At 44.1% G+C, this 22,673-nt stretch overlaps 1 protein-coding gene across 1 annotated transcript in view; it reads left to right on the plus strand.

Moving 5' to 3' along the window:
• LOC128699510 (integrin alpha pat-2) overlaps positions 1-18,874 on the plus strand; it is a 58,109-nt gene extending 39,235 nt beyond the window's left edge. The window contains exons 15-26 of the mRNA XM_070098116.1: positions 2,245-2,317; positions 3,542-3,756; positions 4,027-4,255; positions 4,749-4,933; positions 6,343-6,523; positions 6,730-6,852; positions 6,977-7,155; positions 11,193-11,252; positions 11,908-11,986; positions 12,446-12,580; positions 14,284-14,379; positions 14,586-18,874. Of these exons, the coding sequence (XP_069954217.1) occupies positions 2,245-2,317; positions 3,542-3,756; positions 4,027-4,255; positions 4,749-4,933; positions 6,343-6,523; positions 6,730-6,852; positions 6,977-7,155; positions 11,193-11,252; positions 11,908-11,986; positions 12,446-12,580; positions 14,284-14,379; positions 14,586-14,705 (1,675 nt within the window). The 3' untranslated portion in view covers positions 14,706-18,874. The remainder of the gene's footprint in view (positions 1-2,244; positions 2,318-3,541; positions 3,757-4,026; positions 4,256-4,748; positions 4,934-6,342; positions 6,524-6,729; positions 6,853-6,976; positions 7,156-11,192; positions 11,253-11,907; positions 11,987-12,445; positions 12,581-14,283; positions 14,380-14,585) is intronic.
• Positions 18,875-22,673: the final 3,799 nt, after the last annotated feature.

Here is a 22,673-nt window from a genome sequence, read left to right on the forward strand (position 1 = left end):
CACAACCATATTATAATTATATGAAAGATTAGGAGCTAATTAATTTTTATTTTATCTTTTAGACTGTTTTAAAAAAAAAAAGTTTTGTAGACGTTTTTTGTTAGTGTTGCGGATATTGTAGCAGTTATATATGTCTTGATATTTTGTGAATTGAGTCACTGGTGTATGATATACAAGTATATTGTATACTGAGGGGTTATAAATACAAAATACAAAAATTCGGGGATGAATAGCTACAGAATGTTTTGGTGTATTAAATGTTAATTTTACAATATAAATTGAGAGGCCAAAGTATTAGTGCACATAGAAAGTTTTGTATATACAGTTATATGAGTTAAGTGCACGTAAGTAGGGTAGGAGTTAAGGGCACGTAAGTAGGGTAGGAGTTAAGGGCACGTAAGTAGGGTAGGAGTTAAGGGCACGTAAGTAGGGTAGGAGTTAAGGGCACGTAAGTAGGGTAGGAGTTAAGGGCACGTAAGTAGGGTAGGAGTTAAGGGCACGTAAGTAGGGTAGGAGTTAAGGGCACGTAAGTAGGGTAGGAGTTAAGAGCACATAAGTAGGGTAGGAGTTAAGGGCACGTAAGTAGGGTAGGAGTTAAGGGCACATAAGTAGGGTAGGAGTTAAGGGCACGTAAGTAGGGTAGGATAGTAGTAATTTTTGATGTATGGTATTTGTTAATTGTGAGGAAGTTTTGTTTTCTTTGTAAATGTTTCATGTCTCGTGATCACGTCAGTTGTGATCACGTCAGTCGTGATCACGTCAGTTGTGATCACGTCAGTTGTGATCACGTCAGTTGTGATCACGTCAGTTGTGATCACGTCAGTTGTGATCACGTCAGTTGTGATCACGTCAGTTGTGATCACGTCAGTTGTGATCACGTCAGTTGTGATCACGTCAGTTGTGATCACGTCAGTTGTGATCACGTCAGTTGTGATCACGTCAGTTGTGATCACGTCAGTTGTGATCACGTCAGTTGTGATCACGTCAGTTGTGATCACGTCAGTTGTGATCACGTCAGTTGTGATCACGTCAGTTGTGATCACGTCAATGTGATCACGTCAGTTGTGATCACGTCAGTCGTGATCACGTCAGTCGTGATCACGTCAGTTGTGATCACGTCAGTTGTGATCACGTCAGTTGTGATCACGTCAGTTGTGATCACGTCAGTTGTGATCACGTCAGTTGTGATCACGTCAGTTGTGATCACGTCAGTTGTGATCACGTCAGTTGTGATCACGTCAGTTGTGATCACGTCAGTCGTGATCACGTCAGTCGTGATCACGTCAGTCGTGATCACGTCAGTCGTGATCACGTCAGTTGTGATCACGTCAGTTGTGATCACGTCAGTTGTGATCACGTCAGTTGTGATCACGTCAGTTGTGATCACGTCAGTTGTGATCACGTCAGTTGTGATCACGTCAGTTGTGATCACGTCAGTTGTGATCACGTCAGTTGTGATCACGTCAGTTGTGATCACTTCAGTTGTGATCACGTCAGTTGTGATCACGTCAGTTGTGATCACGTCAGTTGTGATCACGTCAGTTGTGATCACGTCAGTTGTGGTCACGTCAGTTGTGATCACGTCAGTTGTGATCACGTCAGTTGTGATCACGTCAGTTGTGATCACGTCAGTTGTGATCACGTCAGTTGTGATCACGTCAGTTGTGATCACGTCAGTTGTGATCACGTCAGTTGTGATCACGTCAGTTGTGATCACGTCAGTTGTGATCACGTCAGTTGTGATCACGTCAGTTGTGATCACGTCAGTCGTGATCACGTCAGTCGTGATCACGTCAGTTGTGATCACGTCAGTTGTGATCACGTCAGTTGTGATCACGTCAGTTGTGATCACGTCAGTTGTGATCACGTCAGTTGTGATCACGTCAGTTGTGATCACGTCAGTTGTGATCACGTCAGTTGTGATCACGTCAGTTGTGATCACGTCAGTTGTGATCACGTCAGTTGTGATCACGTCAGTTGTGATCACTTCAGTTGTGATCACGTCAGTTGTGATCACGTCAGTTGTGATCACGTCAGTTGTGATCACGTCAGTTGTGATCACGTCAGTTGTGATCACGTCAGTTGTGATCACGTCAGTTGTGATCACGTCAGTTGTGATCACGTCAGTTGTGATCACGTCAGTTGTGATCACGTCAGTTGTGTCATATACATGTCTACTGTATCCTGTGTTTTTAAATAAAATATATAAGAAAATAAATATTAATTTACATTTTCTCCTGGCAGGAAGAGTCAGAGAATTAATGCTACCAACAGTCAGCTTGCACCGTTACCAGTGGAACTCTCTGTTTATGTTAAGGTAAATGTGTGTGTGTGTGTGTGTGTGTGTGTGTGTGTGTGTGTGTGTGTGTGTGTGTGTGTGTGTGTGCTCACCTAATTGCGGTTGCAGGGGTCGAATCACAGCTCTTCTGTGTATGTGTGTGATCTAAGAACATCATTGGTTCTTAGGAAGTTTGTCTTAGCAAGTGAACTGTATTTTCAGCGTAACTCTGGCGAGACAGTGATTGTGTGAGTGATGGTAAAAGACGTTCTTCTTTTTCAGTTGGTGGCTTTATGTGTATATATATATATATATATATATATATATATATATATATATATATATATATATATATATATATATATATATATATATATATATGTCGTGCCGAATATGTAAAACTGGTCAATTAGCAAGAACTCATTTAAAATTAAGTCCTTTCTAAAATTTTCTCTTATACGTTTAAAGATATATTTTCTTAATTAATATTAATGTAAACATTTTTAATTGTGCACCAAAAGGAACTTAGAAAACTTACCTAACCTTATTATAACAAGAACAATTTATTTTAGCCTAACCCAACTAAATATATTTTAGATTTGTTTACAATAATTTAATACTAAACAAACACAGTGAAATATATTTTTTTCGTTAGGTTCAGAATGATTTTGGCGAAATTATTGCATACAAAAATTTTCACTTGTCCTATATGGCAAGATGAACGTTGCTATTTAAGCCAAGATGGCAAGTTCTGCCTATTCGGCACGACATATATATATATATATATATATATATATATATATATATATATATATATATATATATATATATATATATATATATATATATATATATATATATATATATATATATATATATATATATATTTTTTTTTTTTTTTTTTTTTTTTTTTCAACAAGTCGGCCGTCTCCCACCGAGGTAGGGTGACCCAAAAAAGAAAGAAAATCCCCAAAAAGAAAATACTTTCATCATCATTCAACACTTTCACCACACTCACACATAATCACTGTTTTTGTAGAGGTGCTCAGAATACAACAGTTTAGAAGCATACACATATAAAGATACACAACATATCCCTCCAAACTGCCAATATCCCAAACCCCTCCTTTAAAGTGCAGGCATTGTACTTCCCATTTCCAGGACTCAAGTTCGACTATATGAAAATAACCGGTTTCCCTGAATCCCTTCACTAAATATTACCCTGTTGTTTTTGGTATCATTTAATATGTGTCTCCCACACAGCCGGGTCGTGTTCACCTACAGTCACCTGTCAGTATGGTCGTCAGTGCTAGTCTTCATCAGGTTACTCCTGAAGGTGTTCAAGAAGGTCTTTCCAGAGTCCCAAACACCCTGAACATCCTGGGGGACACCACCTTCACGGCCCATGCTCGTATAGGCTGCGTGGATGCTGCCTCCTGCTTCTCTAAGCCTGACCTGCATCTCAGCGCCCGTGTTACGTAGGGCTTCAGCGTTTATCACTCCTGTGTTCCTCGCGTCACGGAGCGTTACTTTAATTCCCAGTTTTGCTAAATTTGTAAGAGATAAGTGGACTGTACATGTAAATGTAATGTACACCTGTTAACCCTTTAGGGGCCTAGTTCCTAGGCCTTTTGTGTATCCATATGCTCTTGCGCTACCGTCCACAGGATGGATTTGAGGTGCACAATAAACTAGTAACTTCGGTGGTAAAATCTAATCGCCCTCCACTCCGTCTTCGTTGGCTGCAGGTCTGAGTTTACGGTTGGTGACGGGAAGTTGGTTGTAGAGGTGATGGTTCACTCCAGGAACGACAGTGCTTACTCCGTGCAGCTGGTGCTGGGCTACCAACAGCAGCTGGTGTTCCAGAGGGTCTCTGGCTCCTCCTTGATCCCCACCTGTAAGCCAGCTGACAGCAGCAAGGATCAACGCAGCTATTTGACCTGTAAATTTACTTCAGATTTCCACAAGGAAGAGCAGGTGTGTATAGTTACTAATCATTAATAAGTAACACCTCTTTCAGAAGAGACAGATGTACAGTGTTGTTCTTATACTCTAAAATACATATCACATCTGTTGTCAGTCATATCTATGTTTACTTACACTTGTCATTGAATGTTTAGTAACCATTAGGAGGCGCTAATGTCTTCTCTCCTTTACCTTTTCTCAATTAAATCCTCACTAAAATAAGAGACGAAGCCACATGACACGTAAATCTTCACGTTTATTCAAACATTCGACCAAACATGGTTCTCTTGTTTGGGAGACTTTGCTGTCGAAAAGCTATGAATTAAATCTTTAAAACAGGGTCTCCAGCTTTGGTTCACAGCCTAACTTGATAAGAAACACTTAACCCGCTGTATCCAGTAAGTTAGGTCATAACACAGCTTTAATGACAAACTTGAAATCACTTGTACTCAAGTTACCTTCAGGGTAAAGCCAGGAATATCAACCTTAGAATACTTATCTCCAGGTGACACTTAGATTCCACTTGGAGTACACTCCGGAGATCTTACTAAACCACATGTTGACGTCTGGCGCACGTGAGGTCACCTTCTACTTAAATGTGACCAGTGACAGTCGTGACCTGAACGACACTGACAATACTTACTCCTTCACAATTCCGGCCAAAACTCAGGTCAATCTTCAAGTCACAGGGTGAGTCCTGGTTGTTGTACCTTCATGTGGAGGACAGGGCATGTGGAGGACAGGTCATGTGAAGGGCAGGTCATGTGGCGGGTAGGTCATGTGAAGGGTAGGTCATGTAAAGGGCAGGTCATGTGAAGGGCAGGTCATGTGAAGGGCAGGTCATGTGAAGGGCAGGTCATGTGAAGGGCAGGCCATGTGAAGGGCAGGTCATGTGGAGGGCAGGTCATGTGAAAAGCAGGTCATGTGAAGGGCAGGTCATGTGGAGGACAGGTCATGTGAAGGGCAGGTCATGTGAAGGGCAGGTCATGTGAAGGGAAGGTCATGTGGAGGGCAGATCATGTGGAGGGTAGGTCATGTGAAGGCGAGGTCATGTGAAGAGTAGGTCACGGGAGAGCAGGTCATGTGGAGGGCAGGTCATGTGAAGGGCAGGTCATGTGAAGGGCCGATCATGTGGATGGCAGGTCATGTGAAGGGCAGGTCATGTGAAGGACAGGTCATGTAAAGGACAGGCCATGTGAAGGGCAGGTCATGTGAAGGACAGGTCATGTGAAGGGCAGGTCATATGAAGGCCAGGTCATGTGAGGGGCAGGTCATGTAGATGGCAGGTCATGTGAAGGGTAGGTCATGTGAAGGGCAGGTCATGTGAAGGACAAGTCATGTAAAGGGCAGGTCATGTGAAGGACAGGTCATGTGAAGGGCATTTCATATGAAGGGTAGGTCATGTGAAGGGCAGGTCATGTGAAGGGCAGGTCATGTGAAGGGCAGGTCATGTGAAGGGCAGGCCATGTGAAGAGCAGGCCATGTGAAGGGCAGGTCATGTGAAGGACAGGTCATGTGGATGGCAGGCCATGTAAAGGACAGGCCATGTGGAGGGCTGGCCATGTAAAGGACAGGCCATGTGGAGGGCAGGTCATGTGAAGGGCAGGTCATGTGAAGGGTAGGTCATGTGAAGGGCAGGTCATATGAAGGGCAGGTCACCTGAAGGGCAGGTCATATGAAGGGGACAACTGTATGTAGCAGTCCTCTTAATCCAGGTCAGTACATAACACTAAGAACGTCAAACGTGTGACTGTCATGCTAGTACACAACCGTGACTGAGTGTGTGCTGGCTGGTTCTCTTCTCTCTTCTCACTGAAATAACCTTTGTGTATTATTGTATATATTACTGCTATAATATCTTATAATTGGTTAAATTTTGCCTGTAGACATTAATGTAACATGCTTAAACTATATTTTGGTCAGGATATCGAACTTAATGTAACATGCTTAAACTATATTTTGGTCAGGATATCGAACTTAATGTAACATGCTTAAACTATATTTTGGTCAGGATATCGAACTTAATGTAACATGCTTAAACTATATTTTGGTCAGGATATCGAACTTAATGTAACATGCTTAAACTATATTTTGGTCAGGATATCGAACCCAGAGAGTGTGGAGGGTAGAGTGAACACGAGTGCCACTCTGAGTGAACTGTTTCCTGTGGAAGTCCCCACAGTCCCTGTGACTCTGGCTTCACCTCAGCACCTCGGTCCTCGCCTCAGTCACCAGTACTCCATCACCAACAGCGGCCCGTCCCCAGTGCTATCACTCAAGGTGGGTATTACCACTGCTGGCAATGGTGAGTGGCAGCCTGGAACACTGATCAATAGGCACACCAAATTACATTCAAGCGGTCCAATCAGAATGGCATCAAAGCTGCGACTGACTCAGCAGAGAAGACTGTAATGTGTGTGAGTAACTGTGTCTGCCTCTGCTCTGGCTGGTGTTTCTCTCTGACACGACGTCTCTCACCCCTTCAGGTGCTGCTGCGTCTGCCTCTTCAACTGGGTACAGATATCCCTCTGCTGTACCTGCTGGAGTCTCTCCTCACCTCAGGTCCCATCGCCTGCTCTTCTCCTCCCCTCAACCCTAATGGCTTTAACGTGAGTACTGTCCTGTCTAAGTTTTATCCTGCCATATAGAGCCTTATAGAGCAGTTATGAGTGCTGCTTTCATGGTCTCTAGATTACTATTATTATTATTGAAGTCACTCTGGTTGCTCTGCAGTTCACATCACATCATGGAAGGGAGGGGAGCGACGACATGGATGTCACCGGTGATGTGGGGACTGTCAACGAGACTGCTGACACTGACCTCTCAATGACAGATATAGTCAGCCACCCCCGGGGCAGACGACACAGACGGCAGACTGACAACGACAAAGATACTGATGTTGTCTTTAATAGGTGAGTGTAGTGATGTGTCAAACTGTTGTGATGTGTCACACTGTTGTAATGTGTCACACTGTTCTGATGTGTCACACTGTTGTAATGTGTCACACTGTTCTGATGTGTCACACTGTTGTAATGTGTCACACTGTTGTAATGTGTCACACTGTTGTGATGTGTCACACTGTTGTAATGTGTCACACTGTTCTGATGTGTCGCACTGTAGTGATGTGTCACACTGTTGTGATGTGTCACACTGTTGTGATGTGTCACACTGTTGTAATGTGTCACACTGTTCCGATGTGTCACACTGTAGTGATGTGTCACACTGTTGTGATGTGTCACACTGTTGTAATGTGTCACACTGTTGTGATGTGTCACACTGTTGTAATGTGTCACACTGTTGTAATGTGTCACACTGTTGTAATGTGTCACACTGTTGTGATGTGTCACACTGTTGTAATGTGTCACACTGTTGTGATGTGTCACACTGTTGTAATGTGTCACACTGTTGTGATGTGTCACACTGTTGTAATGTGTCACACTGTTGTGATGTGTCACACTGTTGTAATGTGTCACACTGTTCTGATGTGTCGCACTGTAGTGATGTGTCACACTGTTGTGATGTGTCACACTGTTGTGATGTGTCACACTGTTGTAATGTGTCACACTGTTCCGATGTGTCACACTGTAGTGATGTGTCACACTGTTGTAATGTGTCACACTGTTGTAATGTGTCACACTGTTGTAATGTGTCACACTGTTGTAATGTGTCACACTGTTGTGATGTGTCACACTGTTGTAATGTGTCACACTGTTCTGATGTGTCACACTGTAGTGATGTGTCACACTGTTGTGATGTGTCACACTGTTGTGATATGTCACACTGTTGTGATGTGTCACACTGTTGTGATATGTCACACTGTAGTGATGTGTCACACTGTTGTGATGTGTCACACTGTTGTGATGTGTCACACTGTTGTAATGTGTCACACTGTTCCGATGTGTCACACTGTAGTGATGTGTCACACTGTTGTAATGTGTCACACTGTTGTAATGTGTCACACTGTTGTAATGTGTCACACTGTTGTAATGTGTCACACTGTTGTGATGTGTCACACTGTTGTAATGTGTCACACTGTTCTGATGTGTCACACTGTAGTGATGTGTCACACTGTTGTGATGTGTCACACTGTTGTGATATGTCACACTGTTGTGATGTGTCACACTGTTGTGATATGTCACACTGTAGTGATGTGTCACACTGTATCTATTGTCCAATATTAATATTATTATTATTATTATTATTATTATTATTATTATTATTATTATTATTATTATTATTATTATTATTATTATTATTATTATGGTATCTACATTTTAGGTATTAAATCAAACTTGACTGGTGGGGAACAGATGACATGCAGCCTTAATGACCTTCTTGTAGTAGATAGGTTTGAAACCCCCATTAACCAACCTGGAAGCTATAGCAATGAACACAGCATCATGGGCAGTGTATCTGGCACCATCGCTGGTGTGTCTGGCACCCTCGCTGATGTGTCTGGCACCCTCGCCCGTGTGTCTGGCACCCTCGCCCGTGTGTCTGGCACCCTCGCTGGTGTGTCTGGCACCCTCGCTGATGTGTCTGGCACCCTCGCCCGTGTGTCTGGCACCCTCGCCCGTGTGTCTGGCACCCTCGCCCGTGTGTCTGGCACCCTCGCTGGTGTGTCTGGCACCCTCGCTGATGTGTCTGGCACCCTCGCCCGTGTGTCTGGCACCCTCGCCCGTGTGTCTGGCACCCTCGCTGGTGTGTCTGGCACCCTCGCTGGTGTGTCTGGCACCCTCGCTCGTGTGTCTGGCACCCTCGCTCGTATGTCTGGCACCCTCGCTGGTGTGTCTGGCACCCTCGCTCGTGTGTCTGGCACCCTCGCTCGTGTGTCTGGCACCCTCGCTGGTGCGACTGGCACCCTCGCTGGTGTGTCTGGCACCCTCGCTCGTGTGTCTGGCACCCTCGCTGGTGCGTCTGGCACCCACTGGTGTATCTGGCACCCTCGCTCGTGTGTCTGGCACCCTCGCTGGTGCGTCTGGCACCCTCGCTGGTGCGTCTGGCACCCTCGCTGGTGTGTCTGGCACCCTCGCTGGTGCGTCTGGCACCCTCGCTGGTGTGTCTGGCACCCTTGCTGGTGTGTCTGGCACCCTCGCTGGTGCGTCTGGCACCTCTGTCATATAATTAAAAGTTGCTGCCAACATTTACAAGTTGTCTTGTAATATATTTGTGTCCTGTGTATTTATATATATTGTCAGGGCCTCTAGGTGGCGCAGACCAGGGGCCTCACAGTACCTGTAGCCCAGTGGCTTCACAGTACCTGTAGCCCAGTGGCCTCACAGTACCTGTAGCCCAGTGGCTTCACAGTACCTGTAGCCCAGTGGCCTCACAATGCCTGTAGCCCAGTGGCCTCACGGTACCTGTAGCCCAGTGGCCTCACAGTACCTGTAGCCCAGTGGCCTCACAGTACCTGTAGCCCAGTGGCCTCACAGTACCTGTACCCCAGTGGCCTCACAATGCCTGTAGCCCAGGGGCCTCACGGTACCTGTAGCCCAGGGGCCTCACGGTACCTGTAACCCAGGGGCCTCATAGTACCTGTAACCCAGGGGCCTCATAGTACCTGTAACCCAGGGGCCTCACAGTACATGTAGCCCAGGGGACTCACGGTACCTGTAACCCATGGGCCTCACGGTACCTGTAACCCAGGGGCCTCACAGTACCTGTAACCCAGGGGCCTCACAGTACCTGTAACCCAGGGGCCTCACAGTACCTGTAACCCAGGGGCCTCACAGTACCTGTAACCCAGGGGCCTCACGGTACCTGTAACCCAGGGGCCTCACAGTACCTGTAACCCAGGGGCCTCACAGTACCTGTAACCCAGGGGCCTCACAGTACCTGTAACCCAGGGGCCTCACAGTACCTGTAACCCAGGGGCCTCACAGTACCTGTAACCCAGGGGCCTCACGGTACCTGTAACCCAGGGGCCTCACAGTACCTGTAACCTAGGGGACTCACAGTACCTGTAACCCAGGGGGCTCACAGTACTTGTAACTCAGGGGCCTCATAGTACCTGTAACCCAGGGGCCTCACGGTACCTGTAACCCAGGGGCCTCACAGTACCTGTAACCCAGGGGCCTCACAGTACCTGTAACCCAGGGGCCTCACAGTACCTGTAACCCAGGGGCCTCACGGTACCTGTAACCCAGGGGCCTCACAGTACCTGTAACCTAGGGGACTCACAGTACCTGTAACCCAGGGGGCTCACAGTACCTGTAACCCAGGGGCCTCATAGTACCTGTAACCCAGGGGCCTCACGGTACCTGTAACCCAGGGGCCTCACAGTACCTGTAACCCAGGGGCCTCATAGTACCTGTAACCCAGGGGCCTCACGGTACCTGTAACCCAGGGGGCTCACAGTACCTGTAACCCAGGGGCCTCATAGTACCTGTAACCCAGGGGCCTCATAGTACCTGTAACCCAGGGGCCTCACGGTACCTGTAACCCAGGGGCCTCATAGTACCTGTAACCCAGGGGCCTCACAGTACCTGTAACCCAGGGGCCTCACGGTACCTGTAACCCAGGGGCCTCACAGTACCTGTAACCCAGGGGCCTCACAGTACCTGTAACCCAGGGGCCTCACAGTACCTGTAACCCAGGGGGCTCACAGTACCTGTAACCCAGGGGCCTCACGGTACCTGTAACCCAGGGGCCTCACGGTACCTGTAACCCAGGGGCCTCACAGTACCTGTAACCCAGGGGCCTCACAGTACCTGTAACCCAGGGGCCTCACAGTACCTGTAACCCAGGGGCCTCACAGTACCTGTAACCCAGGGGCCTCACAGTACTTGTAACCCAGGGGCCTCACAGTACCTGTAACCCAGGGGCCTCACAGTACCTGTAACCCAGGGGCCTCACAGTACCTGTAACCCAGGGGGCTACAAAGCATTAATTCGGTTCTGTATAGGATATATATGTTTAAAGTATTAATGAGGATTGTTGTGTTGTACAGAACTCGTATGGAAGACAAGGGAGTCCTCAGTTGTCAACTGATGTCCTGTGCAGAAGTCATGTGAGTATGTTTGTCAACAAAAACACGTGTCATTGTTTGTAAACAATGCCCCCCCCCCCTACTTTTTTTTTCCTCTCTTGCGACTTGATGATGGTTGAAGGCGGACAGAAATGTCGTCTATTTTTCATTGTTTTTACTGTGATTTGCATGTTGAGATCTGTCTCAAGAAATCGTAATGACACGATTGCAAATAAACAATACCCCCGGCCGGGATTGAACCCGCGGTCATAGAGTCTCAAAACTGCAGCCCGTCGCATTAGCCACTAGACCAGCTGGTCTAGTGGCTAACGCGACGGGCTGGAGTTTTGAGACTCTATGACCGCGGGTTCAATCCCGGCCGGGGGTATGGCTTGAGATCTGTTATTTAGACATCATAACACACCTGACACACTTACCTTACTGGCCAAGCTAAGACAACACACCTGTCTTATATAAACCTTGGTAACTGATACCATCAGTATTGTTTAAAAAACACCAGAGCAAACACGAAGACATGTTTATAAGCCAGCGTATCGGTCAGGGGACCCTCACTAAGGTTCCAGGACTGAAATACTTCGAATAAATGTGTCCCAGCGTTTACACACTTGTCCTTTTAAACCACATCTGTCCTAGTCTACAAGCTAACGGCACACACGTGATCTTGACTTGTGTGCAGGTGTGAGGTACCGACGCTGAGGGCGGGCGAAGTAGTGACGGTGACGGTGTCTGGCTACGCTGTCGTTGCTTCTCTTAAGGTACCCCTGAAATTAGTTACGTTTTCTTCGATTCTCGCATGATTTATCCATTTTCTTAAAAAATTTAGGGTTAACTACTTTTCTTTGCACTTAGTACGTGTGATTGTCGAAATGAAAAAAAAAATCAAGTTACTTAAAATAATCAACATAATTGTTTTTTCTCTTTTCCCACTTTGTACACATACATATATTCATGTATATATATATATATATATATATATATATATATATATATATATATATATATATATATATATATATATATATATATATATATATATATATATATATATATATATATATATATATATATATATATATATATATATATATATATATATATATATATATATATATATATATATATATATATATATATATATATATATATATATATATATATATATATATATATATATATATATATATACACACCACTTACACATCCACACGGATCAGCTTCTCCGTAGAAGGTCAGTGTTGATTAAGTCATCACTGGAGGTGGAAGTGCAGGATGCTCACTACTACGACCTCATCAACAGTGACATCAACAATATCACTGCCAGTACTCAGGTGGCAATCATCAGGAAAAATGTGAGTACTGGTAAAAGAGGAGGTTCAAATCTTGTACTGATGAAATATATTGCAGTAATCCCTATTTTATATATATACAGTATGTATATATATATATATATATATATATATATATATATATATATATATATATATATATATATATATATATATATATATATATATATATATATATATATATATACACAAAACAACCACTGTGAAAGAGTAGTGAAATTCCAAGCGCTTTCGTGACTACTCACATTGTCAAGGAACTGTGAAAGTAATACATCAAAGGAAGGAAATTAAAGGGCTTAGACTACACCTCACAGTCAACCCCCACAACAAAGAAACACCTGACGCGCGACAATACCGGACTCATAAGAAAAGAGGAACACTGCAGTAGGTCCGCTGGTCCAACTAGACAGGTCCTCACGACATCCCACTAACAAAATATTCTACCCGAGAAATAAGGTTTATTATTTGTCCAATGTATTATTAAACTCACCAAATTTTATTAATTATAAATGAGTCTAATTTATATAAACCTAAGGAAATATTATGTTCTAATGTTCTTATGTTCTTATCAATGTTTTTGAGAGTTTTACGTATTTGTAGTCCAGAGTTCATAGATGAAGAAATATCCAAAATTTATGAAATAGCCATTGATCTGAAATACCCGAGAAATGTAATTGATAAATCATTTAAAATTGCTAGAAATACTTTTTACAACCCAAAAAGGGACAACCAGCCTTATTCAACTAAAAATATATTGGTTCTCCCTTACCATGAAAACTTGGTTGATATGCCTTCTCTTCTTAAGACTTTTAATATTAAAGTTGTATTCAAAAATCTTGATACAGTAAAAAAACTTTTGATAAAGAATTCCCCCCAAAATGTTGATGGATGTGTCTATAAGATTCCTTGTAAAATTTGCGATAAAGTTTATTACGGTCAAACTGGAAAAAGTCTCGAACTAAGATTAAAACAACATAAATATAGCATTAGAACTGGACAAGATTCCAATGCTCTATTTATTCATGTGAGAGATTTTAACCATCCAATTGATTTTCAAAAAGTTGAGAAAGTAGTATCAAGCAAGTCCATGGTCGACAGGAATATAATTGAATCTTGTTTCATAAAAAGCAGTTTTGACAATAATATGAATATTTCCTTAGGTTTATATAAATTAGATCCATTTATAAATAATAGAATTTGGTTAGAGTTTAATAATACATTGGACAAATAATAAACCGTATTTCTTGGGTAGAATATTTTGTTAGTGGGATGTCGTGAGGACCTGTCTAGTTGGACCAGCGGACCTACTGCAGTGTTCCTCTTTTCTTATGAGTCCGGTATTGTCGCGCGTCAGGTGTTTCTTTGTTGTGGGGGTTGACTGTGAGGTGTAGTCTAAGCCCTTTAATTTCCTTCCTTTGATGTATTACTTTCACAGTTCCTTGACAATGTGAGTAGTCACGAATGCGCTTGGAATTTCACTACTCTTTCAAAGTGGTTGTTTTGTATATATATATATATATATATATATATATATATATATATATATATATATAAATATATATATATATATATATATATATATATATATATATATATATATATATATATATATATATATATATATATATATATATATATATATATATATATATATATATATATATTAACCTGGGTGTGTGCCTTTCTTGGTGTTGTCACTTGGTCAGGAGGTTGGCAGTAGGAAGTTCGGTTGGTGGCACTGGCTTCTCGTCCTCCTCATCAGCTTCATCATAATCATTATCATCATTATTATCCTGAAGAAGGTCAGTATCATCATTATCAATTGTATCTTGAACGAATACTCACCCGACACCTCGATCTAATGAAATTAAGATCACTTCAATGTTAGTTATTACTCACCAATGTTTACTTAAGTCTCCCATTAAAATAAACATCAGGGTGACTTCTTGTCTATATGATAATGATATAAACATTAGTTATGACAGCTAATTTAGTCGTGTATGGGCAGGTTGGCTTCTTCGAGAGGAAGAGAGTCCCCTGCACAGACACGGAAATACTGACAGAAGGCGATAAGAATGTAAAGAAAGATAAAGACGAGGAGGAAGAGGGACAAGAAAAAGAAGTTTAAGTAGATTGAAGCCCTGAAGAAGGGAGGGAGAGAGGAGAGAGGGCACTGAAGAAGGAAGGAGTAGAAAGAACAACAGCAACAGGGCTTGGAGGATAGAGAAGCAATGGAGAATTGAGGACAACAGAACGATGAAGAGATGCAGGAAGAACAACAGGAATAACAGTGAATAACATTGAAGTGCAAGGAACATTCTACTAGATAAACTAGAATTTCAACTTGTAGCTCTCATTATTTCAATCACTGCCTAGTCATAGCACCAACCTGTCAAGCGTCTACGTTCACATCTCTGTTTCATGTTGGCGAAGTGGTTCACCTCTGCTTCTAGTTTAATGAACGACTTGCTGAGAATAGTTGTTTTACTAGAAGAGGAAGAACAACATAGATAGAGAGAAGCTTGTGTTGTGACAGTGTTCCATTGACTTGCTAATGACCTACTGTCAGTGAAGTTGACTTGTTAAGCTCTACACTGAGGGTAATATTATAATAACAACTTCTCTGTACCTGCTGTATAGTGTTGTTGGTACCTGCTGTATAGTGTTGTTGGTACCTGCTGTATACAGTGTTGCTGGTACCTGCTGTATACAGTGTTGTTGGTGCCTGCTGTATACAGTGTTGCTGGTACCTGTTGTGTACAGTGTTGTTGGTGCCTGCTGTATACAGTGTTGCTGATACCTGCTGTATACAGTGTTGCTGGTACCTGTTGTGTACAGTGTTGCTGGTACCTGTTGTGTACAGTGTTGCTGGTACCTGCTGTATACAGTGTTGCTGGTACCTGCTGTATACAGTGTTGCTGGTACCTGTTGTGTACAGTGTTGCTGGTACCTGCTGTATACAGTGTTGCTGGTACCTGCTGTATACAGTGTTGCTGGTACCTGCTGTATACAGTGTTGTTGGTACCTGCTGTATACAATGTTGTTGGTACCTGCTGTATACAGTGTTGCTGGTACCTGCTGTATACAGTGTTGCTGGTACCTGCTGTATACAGTGTTGTTGGTACCTGCTGTATACAGTGTTGCTGGTACCTGTTGTGTACAGTGTTGCTGGTACCTGATGTATACAGTGTTGCTGGTACCTGCTGTATACAGTGTTGCTGGTACCTGCTGTATACAGTGTTGCTGGTACCTGCTGTATACAGTGTTGCTGGTACCTGCTGTATACAGTGTTGCTGGTACCTGTTGTGTACAGTGTTGCTGGTACCTGCTGTATACAGTGTTGCTGGTACCTGTTGTGTACAGTGTTGCTGGTACCTGCTGTATACAGTGTTGCCGGTACCTGTTGTGTACAGTGTTGCTGGTACCTGCTACCAGTACCTCGGTACCTCACACAATAGTCATCCCTCACATGTCAGAAATCATTAGGTTTAACTAATAATTAACTTCCTGTCCTTGGTAGTATTATTTACTTAAACTGTATCATTAAAGGTGCCTTACCCTAGTCTACGATTGTAGGTCTATGATTGTACGTCTATGATTGTACGTCTACGATTGTAGGTCTATGATGTACGTCTATGATTGTACGTCTACGATTGTAGGTCTATGATTGTACGTCTATGATTGTACGTCTACGATTGTAGGTCTATGATGTACGTCTATGATTGTACGTCTACGATTGTAGGTCTATGATTGTACGTCTATGATTGTACGTCTATGATTGTACGTCTATGATTGTAGGTCTATGATTGTACGTCTACGATTGTAGGTCTACGATTGTAGGTCTATGATTGTACGTCTACGATTGTAGGTCTATGATTGTACTTCTATGATTGTACGTCTACGATTGTAGGTCTACGATTGTAGGTCTATGATTGTACGTCTACGATTGTAGGTCTATGATTGTACGTCTATGATTCTACGTCTATGATTGTACGTCTACGATTGTATGTCTATGATTGTACGTCTACGATTGTACGTCTATGATTGTAGGTCTATGATTGTACGTCTACGATTGTAGGTCTACGATTGTAGGTCTATGATTGTACGTCTACGATTGTAGGTCTATGATTGTACGTCTATGATTGTGCGTCTACGATTGTAGGTCTATGATTGTAGGTCTATGATTGTAGGTCTATGATTGTAGGTCTATGATTGTACGTCTATGATTGTACGTCTATGATTGTACGTCTACGATTGTAGGTCTATGATTGTACGTCTACGATTGTAGGTCTATGATTGTACGTCTACGATTGTACGTCTATGATTGTACGTCTACGATTGTAGGTCTATGATTGTACGTCTATGATTGTAGGTCTATGATTGTACGTCTACGATTGTAGGTCTATGATTGTACGTCAATGATTGTAGGTCTATGATTGTACGTCTACGATTGTAGGTCTATAATTGTACGTCTACGATTGTAGGTCTATGATTGTACGTCTACGATTGTAGGTCTATGATTGTACGCCTACGATTGTAGGTCTATGATTGTACGTCTATGATTGTAGGTGTATGATTGTACGTCTACGATTGTAGGTCTATGATTGTACGTCTACGATTGTAGGTCTATGATTGTACGTCTACGATTGTAGGTCTATGATTGTACGTCTACGATTGTACGTCTATGATTGTACGTCTATGATTGTACGTCTATGATTGTACGTCTATGATTGTACGTCTACGATTGTAGGTATATGATTGTACGTCTATGATTGTACGTCTATGATTGTACGTCTATGATTGTACGTCTACGATTGTAGGTCTATGATTGTACGTCTATGATTGTAGGTCTATGATTGTACTTCTATGATTTTAGGTCTATGATTGTAGGTCTATGATTGTACGTCTATGATTGTAGGTCTATGATTGTAGGTCTATGATTGTAAGTCTATGATTGTAGGTCTATGATTGTACGTCTATCATTGTAGGTCTATCATTGTAGGTCTATTATTGTATTTCTATGATTGTACGTATATGATTGTACGTCTGTGATTGTAGGTCTATGATTGTAAGTCTATGATTGTAGGTCTATGATTGCAGGTCTATGATTGAACATTAAAATGGTATAAAATACCGACAGGTTGTTATGTAAGACACATATGCAACAGTTAGGTATCTTTATTTCGAAACGTTTCGCCTACACAGTAGGCTTCAGTCGAGTACAGAAAAGTTGATAGAAGCAGAAGAGACTTGAAGACGATGTAATCAGTCCATCACCCTTAAAGTTGTGAGGTGGTCAGTCCCTCAGTCTGGAGAAGAGCATTGTTCCATAGTCTGAAACAATATGGAGTTGAAGTGACAGGATGGAGCCTTATATAGCGCCAGGAGGTGAGACGTAGGTCACTAGCAGAACGCAGATGTTGGGAGGTCAGGTCCCTCTCAGATCCAGCCGTTCTCACTAGTAGAGGTTGTCGAAGTTGATTTCAGGTCTGTACCAAGATACCCTTGTGTATACTGTGTAGGCGAAACGTTTCGAAATAAAGATACCTAACTGTTGCATATGTGTCTTACATAACAACAGGTCTATGATTGTATGTCTATGATTGTAGGTCTATAATTGTACGTCTATGAATGTAGGTCTCTGTAAGTCTGTGATTGTAGGCTCCCTAGCAGTATGAACCAGAAAATGTATGATTGTTGAGAGGTAATAAAGGGATCAACATATTGTTGAGTGATTGTATTATGTTTCTATGTTCATTTATTTTTCATGTTAAAATTAACGAATATTATAGAAACGTCAATTTTGTCTTCAAATCTTGCCTTACTAGGTTTGAAGCTTATCTACTACACGAGGGTCATTGAGGCTGCATGTTACCTGGTCACCACCAGTCAAGAATACCAGTGTATATACACCGAGGGATATACACCTCTCATTGTATATACACAGAAATATAAGCCTCTAGATTTATATACACAGATGTAAATACTGTTATTTATTATTGAGGACGGGGGACTCGAACTGTGGTCCTTGTATGTACCATGACACAAGTTATTGGATGTACTTAACTAGTTGTGTCTGCAGGGGGTCGAGTCACATAACTCCTGCTCGTATTGTTTAGTAACCTGTCGTGTAGACTCTAAAATGTTCTTTGATTTAGCACGGATCTCTTCAAATTCAAATTCAAATGTGCATTGCCTAAACAGGTTACAGAGGTTATAAATGTTAACAGATATGACGTCTTACCATCAATGCTGAAAATAATTTTTATGATTAAATATATAAAAAAAATCCATAAATGTGTATTAATGTCACAGAAAATTTACATAGCTAAGTGTTGATAGTAATGATGTACAATATATATATATATATATATATATATATATATATATATATATATATATATATATATATATATATATATATATATATATATATATATATATATATATATATATATATATATATATATATATAAGTATTTAGATAAGGCTAAAGAGGTCTTTGTGGCATTTATGGATTTGGAAAAGGCGTATGACAGGGTGGATAGGGGGGCAATGTGGCAGATGTTGCAAGTGTATGGTGTAGGAGGTAGGTTACTGAAAGCAGTGAAGAGTTTTTACGAGGATAGTGAGGCTCAAGTTAGAGTATGTAGGAAAGAGGGAAATTATTTCCCAGTAAAAGTAGGCCTTAGACAAGGATGTGTGATGTCACCGTGGTTGTTTAATATATTTATAGATGGGGTTGTAAGAGAAGTAAATGCGAGGGTCTTGGCAAGAGGCGTGGAGTTAAAAGATAAAGAATCACACATAAAGTGGGAGTTGTCACAGTTGCTCTTTGCTGATGACACTGTGCTCTTGGGAGATTCTGAAGAGAAGTTGCAAAGATTGGTGGATGAATTTGGTAGGGTGTGCAAGAAAAGAAAATTAAAAGTGAATACAGGAAAGAGTAAGGTTATGAGGATAACAAAAATATTAGGTGATGAAAGATTGGATATCAGATTGGAGAGAGAGAGTATGGAGGAGGTGAATGTATTCAGATATTTGGGAGTGGACGTGTCAGCGGATGGGTCTATGAAGGATGAGGTGAATCATAGAATTGATGAGGGGAAAAGAGTGAGTGGTGCACTTAGGAGTCTGTGGAGACAAAGAACTTTGTCCTTGGAGGCAAAGAGGGGAATGTATGAGAGTATAGTTTTACCAACACTCTTATATGGGTGTGAAGCATGGGTGATGAATGTTGCAGCGAGGAGAAGGCTGGAGGCAGTGGAGGTGTCGTGTCTGAGGGCAATGTGTGGTGTGAATATAATGCAGAGAATTCGTAGTTTGGAAGTTAGGAGGAGGTGCGGGATTACCAAAACTGTTGTCCAGAGGGCTGAGGAAGGGTTGTTGAGGTGGTTCGGACATGTAGAGAGAATGGAGCGAAACAGAATAACTTCAAGAGTGTATCAGTCTGTAGTGGAAGGAAGGCGGGGTAGGGGTCGGCCTAGGAAAGGTTGGAAGGAGGGGGTAAAGGAGGTTTTGTGTGCGAGGGGCTTGGACTTCCAGCAGGCGTGCGTGAGCGTGTTTGATAGGAGTGAATGGAGACGAATGGTTTTTAATACTTGACGTGCTGTTGGAGTGTGAGCAAAGTAACATTTATGAAGGGGTTCAGGGAAACCGGCAGGCCGGACTTGAGTCCTGGAGATGGGAAGTACAGTGCCTGCACTCTGAAGGAGGGGTGTTAATGTTGCAGTTTAAAAACTGTAGTGTAAAGCACCCTTCTGGCAAGACAGTGATGGAGTGAATGATGGTGAAAGTTTTTCTTTTTCGGGCCACCCTGCCTTGGTGGGAATCGGCCAGTGTGATAATAAAAAAAATAAAATAATATATGCAAGATCTGGAAAGTTATTGATGTGACTGAGAAGTATAACGTAGGGTGAGTAATACCTGACAGTCTGAGAGAGTGAAGAATGTGGTAATAACACCACCTAACACCACCTATCACCACCTAACACCACCTAAAATTATTTTTCACGACCTAAAACCACCTATCACGTCAGTCTGTAATATACAAGGTGCTACCGTGGTTGATATATTGTCTGGTTGAGGTTGTAATCTGGTGGAGCGAGCACACAGTATGACACTGACTCACCCTGTGTATCCAGCGTCTTGTTTGTAACGAGTGAAGCAACAGTGGTGTAGCCCCCGCTGCCAGGCGGTACCCTCAGCTGTGTGTTGTTGTTGAGTGAGTTTGGTGTGAAGGTTATCGTACTGCACGAGCGTGTTCAGGTCACACACACCCGTGCTCAGGTTTCACTCCCGTGTTCAGGTCACACACCCGTGCTCAGGTCCCACACCCGTGCTCAGGTCACACCCGTGCTCAGGTCACACACCCGTGCTCAGGTCACACACCCGTGCTCAGGTCACACACCCGTGCTCAGGTCACACACCCGTGCTCAGGACACACACCCGTGCTCAGGACACACACCCGTGCTCAGGTCACACACCCGTGCTCAGGTCACACACCCGTGCTCAGGTCACACACCCGTGCTCAGGACACACACCCGTGCTCAGGACACACACCCGTGCTCAGGACACACACCCGTGCTCAGGCCACACACCCGTGATCAGGTCACACACCCGTGCTCAGGTCACACCCGTGCTCAGGTCACACACCCGTGCTCAGGTCACACACCCGTGCTCAGGTCACACACCCGTGCTCAGGTCACACACCCGTGCTCAGGACACACACCCGTGCTCAGGTCACACACCCGTGATCAGGTCACACACCCGTGCTCAGGTCACACCCGTGCTCAGGTCACACACCCGTGCTCAGGTCACACACCCGTGCTCAGGTCACACACCCGTGCTCAGGACACACACCCGTGCTCAGGACACACACCCGTGCTCAGGTCACACACCCGTGCTCAGGTCACACACCCGTGCTCAGGTCACACACCCGTGCTCAGGACACACACCCGTGCCCAGGACACACACCCGTGCTCAGGTCACACACCCGTGCTCAGGTCACACACCCGTGCTCAGGTCACACACCCGTGCTCAGGTCACACACCCGTGCCCAGGACACACACCCGTGCTCAGGTCACACACCCGTGCTCAGGTCAAACACCCGTGCTCAGGTCACACACCCGTGCTCAGGTCACACACCCGTGCTCAGGACACACACCCGTGCTCAGGACACACACCCGTGCTCAGGACACACACCCGTGCTCAGGTCACACACCCGTGATCAGGTCACACACCCGTGCTCAGGTCACACCCGTGCTCAGGTCACACACCCGTGCTCAGGGCACACACTCGTGCTCAGGACACACACCCGTGCTCAGGACACACACCCGTGCTCAGGTCACACACCCGTGCTCAGGTCACACACCCGTGCTCAGGTCACACACCCGTGCTCAAGTCACACACCCGTGCTCAGGTCACACACCCGTGCTCAGGTCACACACCCGTGCTCAGGTCACACACCCGTGCTCAGGACACACACCCGTGCTCAGGACACACACCCGTGCTCAGGTCCCACACCCGTGCTCAGGTCACACCCGTGCTCAGGTCACACACCCGTGCTCAGGGCACACACTCGTGCTCAGGTCACACACCCGTGCTCAGGACACACACCCGTGCTCAGGTCACACACCCGTGCTCAGGTCACACACCCGTGCTCAGGTCACACACCCGTGCTCAGGTCACACACCCGTGCTCAGGACACACACCCGTGCTCAGGTCACACACCCGTGCTCAGGTCACACACCCGTGCTCAGGTCACACACCCGTGCTCAGGTCACACACCCGTGCCCAGGACACACACCCGTGCTCAGGTCACACACCCGTGCTCAGGTCACACACCCGTGCTCAGGTCACACACCCGTGCTCAGGTCACACACCCGTGCTCAGGACACACACCCGTGCTCAGGTCACACACCCGTGCTCAGGTCACACACCCGTGCTCAGGTCACACACCCGTGCTCAGGTCACACACCCGTGCTCAGGACACACACCCGTGCTCAGGACACACACCCGTGCTCAGGTCACACACCCGTGCTCAGGTCACACACCCGTGCTCAGGTCACACACCCGTGCTCAGGACACACACCCG

This window comes from Cherax quadricarinatus, chromosome 61 (assembly GCF_038502225.1).
Source record: "Cherax quadricarinatus isolate ZL_2023a chromosome 61, ASM3850222v1, whole genome shotgun sequence".
NCBI lineage: Eukaryota > Metazoa > Arthropoda > Malacostraca > Decapoda > Parastacidae > Cherax > Cherax quadricarinatus.